Genomic DNA, 4,699 nt, shown 5'->3' with positions numbered 1-4,699 from the left:
GCTGTTAGGGCACCCCCAGGGGGCCAGCCTGGTCCAAGGGACCCACGGTGGGCATGCTGCAGTTCTGTACTCCCAGGGGGCCAGCCTGGTTGGCAGGGCTCTTGTAGCGCCTGGCTAGTACCTTGGGCTCTGTCATGGCGAAGCAGGAGCGGATCCTGCCCTCCAGCAGCGGCACCAGCCAGCGGGCCTTCTGCTCCTCGGTGCCGTATCGCACAAGAACTTCCATATTCCCCGTGTCTGGAGCGGAGCAGTTGAAGATCTGTAAAGAGGAAGCATGTGGTGATGAGGCCCATGTCCACCTGGAAGATGCCCAGGGACAGGACAGGACCTGTGTCCTGACCCGACAGAGAAATGCAGGTCCCAGGTGCCCTGCTTTGTATTTCTTGGGGCCTTGATGTTAACCTTTCAGTTATAGAATATTCTTGAAGATTCTAACTTGAAGACTATTTAATCCGATTTAAACTTGCCACCCAAGATCCCTGGTGGTTAGCATTTGCGTGGAGTATTGCCCCTGGCCTTTCAAACTCTGTGCTTAAGATCTATCTTTTGTAGCTACATAAACACTAATGCATCAAGTGGATTCAGAATGCCCGCAGCCCCCAAAACACAGCAGGACTGCCCTGGAGGACCGCTGAGCCAGTGGCCTGGGAGCAAACTGCCTTGGCTTTCCCTTACCAAGCAGCTGGCGGATTCAAAGGAGCAACCCTTCAGTCGGTGACAAATGCCTTAGACACAGCACCACCGGGGCCCCTGCAGACAGCCTAACCCTCAGTGCTGTCAGTCAAGCCCAAGTCCTGGAGGCCCTCCATGGCGTTTCTGAGGCTGGACGCCAATACAGAAGACTGCCTACCGCTCCTTGTGGAGCACCTGGTGGATTTGAACTGTTGACCTCTCGATGAGCAGTCCAACCAGCTGGGCCCCTTTAAGCAGCGTCCAGAACCCATCCTGATGCTGCCATCTGCCTGGTGCACTTAACCTACTTACACCCGTGGCATTGTGGGCAGGCAGGGACTGCCTGCTGCCACCCTGTCCTTCTGTCTCTGAACCAGTTCTGAGGGGGGCTGGTGGCACAGTGGTTAATGCACTTAGCCTTACATGGAATGGTCAGCGGGTCAAAGCCACTGGGTGCTCTGCGGGAGCAAGGCGACAGTCGGCCCCGGGAAGGTGGCAGCCTAGGCAAGCAAAGGGCAGCTCTTTGCCCACATGCTGCCTGGCCGTGACCTGGAGCGATCAGAAGCAGCAGGCCTGGCTCTGGTGGGTTCTCTGTGGTGTTGTGAATATAGATCTCAGAGCCCATGAAGCCTAGCCTTGGAGCTCCCCTTGAGAGGAGGGCCAGAAACAGTGACAAGGGGGACCAGAGACGAAGTAGGCACAGCTTGCCTGTCCCGTCGTGCCCTGAATCCCACCCCTGCTCCGGCCTGTCTGCAGCATATCTGAAAAAGCCAGCAGGAGCTCTGCTGACCAGGCAGGGAGACGCCAGGGGGCTCAGGACGGCACGGGAGAGGGTACCTCTGGAGCGTACACCGAGGAGCCCATGAGCTCGCACAAGTGCGCGTACTGCACGTTGGTCAGGCCAGCCCCGTACTTCTTCTCAGGATCGGTCTCCACGGGAAGGAAAAGGTTCCAGAGTCCTTCAGCCTTGGCCTTCTCCTATCACGGGAAAAAGACATCAGGGAGCTGCAGCGAACCGTGTCACTGGCCCAAAACACAACGGACGGAACCAGGCAAGCTGCCAGAGAGGTGCCTGCCGCATGGCCACAGCCGAGATGTGATGTTCATATGCTCGGCTCACTGAGGTGCCTCGGGAGAGAGGCCTGGAAATCCACATCGGAACCATCCACACTGGACACCCGGCAGGGCCCAGTTCTGCCCCAACATGTCCGACACCTGAGTGAAGGGGGCTGACCCTGGTGCCGCCCGAGTTCCCCAGCTGCAACCTCTACACCATTTTTTGGTAATTTGAGTGAAAATTTACAAACCATTTTGTTTCTTAATATTAATGACAATGAATTAACTGATGACAGGGTCTGCTGCCCCATCTCCTGGACATCAGCACTTCTGCACACTGGACAGAAGACCTGAGCATGCTTCCTTTACAAGGCAGAACCAGAGACAAACACACGCCCGTGTCCCAATCGTGAGCCTGCGTAGGTGACCAGCAAGTCCAGCGCAAGTCAACAGGCCAGCTGTCAGCCACGGCCACCCACGCCACCTGGGAGGCTCTGAGCGCCCCTCAGGGAGTTGCTGTGACGGCCTTGCCTGGCCAGACCAGGCTGCTCTGCATGGAAATCAAGTGATGCACATGGATGAAAAGAGGCCTGGAAGTGCAAACAGGAATCGGACGTTCTGGGAAGGGGCAAAGGGAGGAAGCTCGCAGTGAGCCCATGGCCGGTTCCTGAAGGGGGAACATCACAGGCTCCGAGGCCAGGGGCCTGGATGTGAGTCTAGCCCTCGCTGTGCCGTCTGAACAAATGCACCTCTTCACTTTTAAGTGGAGGTTCACCCTGCTGGTCGGCCAGGACCTGGGACCACACCAGCTGCCCTCCGGCGACTCCTAGTGACCTGCTGAGACAGAGCAGGGCTGCCCCACAGAGTAGCCTAGGCTGTGAGCTTTATCACAGAAGAGGGATTCACCGTCCTCCTTCTGAGCAGCTGGTGGGTTCAAACTGCTAACCTTGGGGTTAACATTACAAGTGTAACCGTTAGGAACCAGGAAGAGCACTGCAGATGCCCTGATGCCCTCTTTACTTATGGGTGGTCTCACAGTCGGAAAGAAACTCATGAGCCAGGACCTCCATCGTCTCCCCAGTCCCTTGGTCCTCTCCCCAGCCCCCCAATCCTCCTCCCCAGCCCCCCAGTTCACCCTCTACACCCCCCAACCTTCCCCTGGCCCCTCCACTCAGTGCTCAGCTCACCTTGAGCCCCTCTATCAGAGGGGAGGGTGTCCAGCGGCCTGCTGAGACCTGGTGGTCCCGCAGCACTTGCTCCATGGGGTACACATGCTGCTCCATGAACCCCTTCAGACGGCGGTACAGCTCTCTGACCGGTGCAGGCAGGCCCTCAGGGGAGATGACCAGAGCTCCCAGTGAGGCAGGAGTGGGGGAAGGCTCTGGAAAGGAGGAGTAGTGCCTGGCGCCTGTGATGTTTGGCAGGGTCCGAGGCCTGGCCTGGGTGTGAAAGGACCTGGACGACGGCTTTGTGGTTGGTGTCTGCTTGAAAACCCGGAACCCTTCTTTGATGGCAAAGTCCCACGCCAGGTTAGCCATGAACTCCACCAGCCTCCCGCTTTGCTCTGCACTCGCCGAGCTGGCTTGTCCTGCGAGGGGTCAAAGGCACACAGTTAACAGGTTACCACTGTCCAGTGGCAGTCCCAGCAGCAGCTAGCCCAGTGACTGGCTCGAGCCTCTAGAGGAGGACATGGTGCGAGACAGCGGGTCAGCGAGAAAGGGCAGGACCCTCCACGAACTGGACTAACGCAGTGGCTGCAGTAACGGCTCGAGTGTGGGCCAGAGCCGCTGCTGACCCCTGGTGGCCGCAGGAGGCAGACTCTTCAGTGAGAGGCCGTGAAGCGTTCCCTGGAGCCCCGTTGGTGGACTTTACTGGCAGCTGGAGAGCGAATAGCTGCACCACCATTTCTCCTTCCTACTGATGCCCCGTCAGCTCTGACCTGGCAACTGTCCAGGCCCGAGGCGAGCTGCCCCTGGGCTCCCCAAGCTGTAATCTTCCCGGGGTCCGGGCCCACATCTTCCTCCTGCCCAGCACCTCGTGGATTTCAGCCACTGACCATGTGCTTAGCACTGAGCCACTGGGACTCTTAAAGGGAAACCTGGCTGCTATCAAGTCAGCTCTGAGCCGTGGTCACTGGGGGAGCTTCTGGGGCAGCAGACGACCAAATCCTTCTTCAGAGGAGCGGACAGTGGATTTGAAGCGCCAACCTTCTGGCTTTCAGATCAACACATAACATACTATGCCAGCAGGGATCCAGGGGGCAACATCCATCCCAGGTTCATTATTCACTGAGTTCCTGTGAGTGTGCGCTTGGGGGCCCCGTGTTACACTCCTGAGTGCATGGAGGCCCCATGCTGCACCCACAAGCCAGTGCTCGGGGCCCCCCGTGCTGCACCTGTGAGCGAGTGCTCAGGACCCCCCCCCATGTTGCACCCGCAAGCCAGTGCTCAGGGGACCCTGTGCTGCACCTGCGAGCCAGTGCTGGGTGGGGGACGACCCTGTGCTGCACCTGCTAGTGCTTGGGGGGGGCCCTGTGCTGTACCTGTGAGCTAGTGCTCAGGTGTTGGCACCCCTCACCTGCGAGCCAGTGCTTGGGGGGGGACCCTGTGCTGTACCTGTGAGCTAGTGCTCAGGTGTTGGCACCCCTCACCTGCGAGCCAGTGCTCATGGGGGGGACACCCTGTGCTGCACCTGTGAGCTAGTGCTCAGGTGTTGGCACCCCTCACCTGCGAGCCAGTGCTCGGGGGGGGGGGAACACCCTGTGCTGCACCTGTGAGCTAGTGCTCAGGTGGTAGCACCCCTCACCTGCGAGCCAGTGCTCGGGGGGGGACACCCTGTGCTGCACCTGTGAGCTAGTGCTCAGGTGTTGGCGCCCCTCACCTGCAAGCCAGTGCTCGGGGGGGGACACCCTGTGCTGCACCTGTGAGCTAGTGCTCAGGTGGTGGCACCCCTCACCTGCGAGCCAGTGCTC

At 59.3% G+C, this 4,699-nt stretch overlaps 1 protein-coding gene across 1 annotated transcript in view; it reads right to left on the bottom strand.

Annotated features, from left to right (window-relative positions):
• ACAD10 (acyl-CoA dehydrogenase family, member 10) overlaps nucleotides 1-4,699 on the bottom strand; it is a 33,612-nt gene that overhangs the window by 6,521 nt on the left and 22,392 nt on the right. Inside the window, exons 12-14 of the mRNA XM_006894723.1 lie at nucleotides 2,916-3,316; nucleotides 1,510-1,650; nucleotides 122-259 (exon numbers count right to left, since the gene is read on the bottom strand). Of these exons, the coding sequence (XP_006894785.1) occupies nucleotides 122-259; nucleotides 1,510-1,650; nucleotides 2,916-3,316 (680 nt within the window). The remainder of the gene's footprint in view (nucleotides 1-121; nucleotides 260-1,509; nucleotides 1,651-2,915; nucleotides 3,317-4,699) is intronic.

This window comes from Elephantulus edwardii, unplaced genomic scaffold (assembly GCF_000299155.1).
Source record: "Elephantulus edwardii isolate Elephantulus edwardi_28Jun2011 unplaced genomic scaffold, EleEdw1.0 scaffold00148, whole genome shotgun sequence".
NCBI classification, from domain to species: domain Eukaryota; kingdom Metazoa; phylum Chordata; class Mammalia; order Macroscelidea; family Macroscelididae; genus Elephantulus; species Elephantulus edwardii.
The sequence above is the reverse complement of the archived record's forward strand: the minus strand, read 5'-3'. Positions and strand labels throughout refer to the sequence as shown.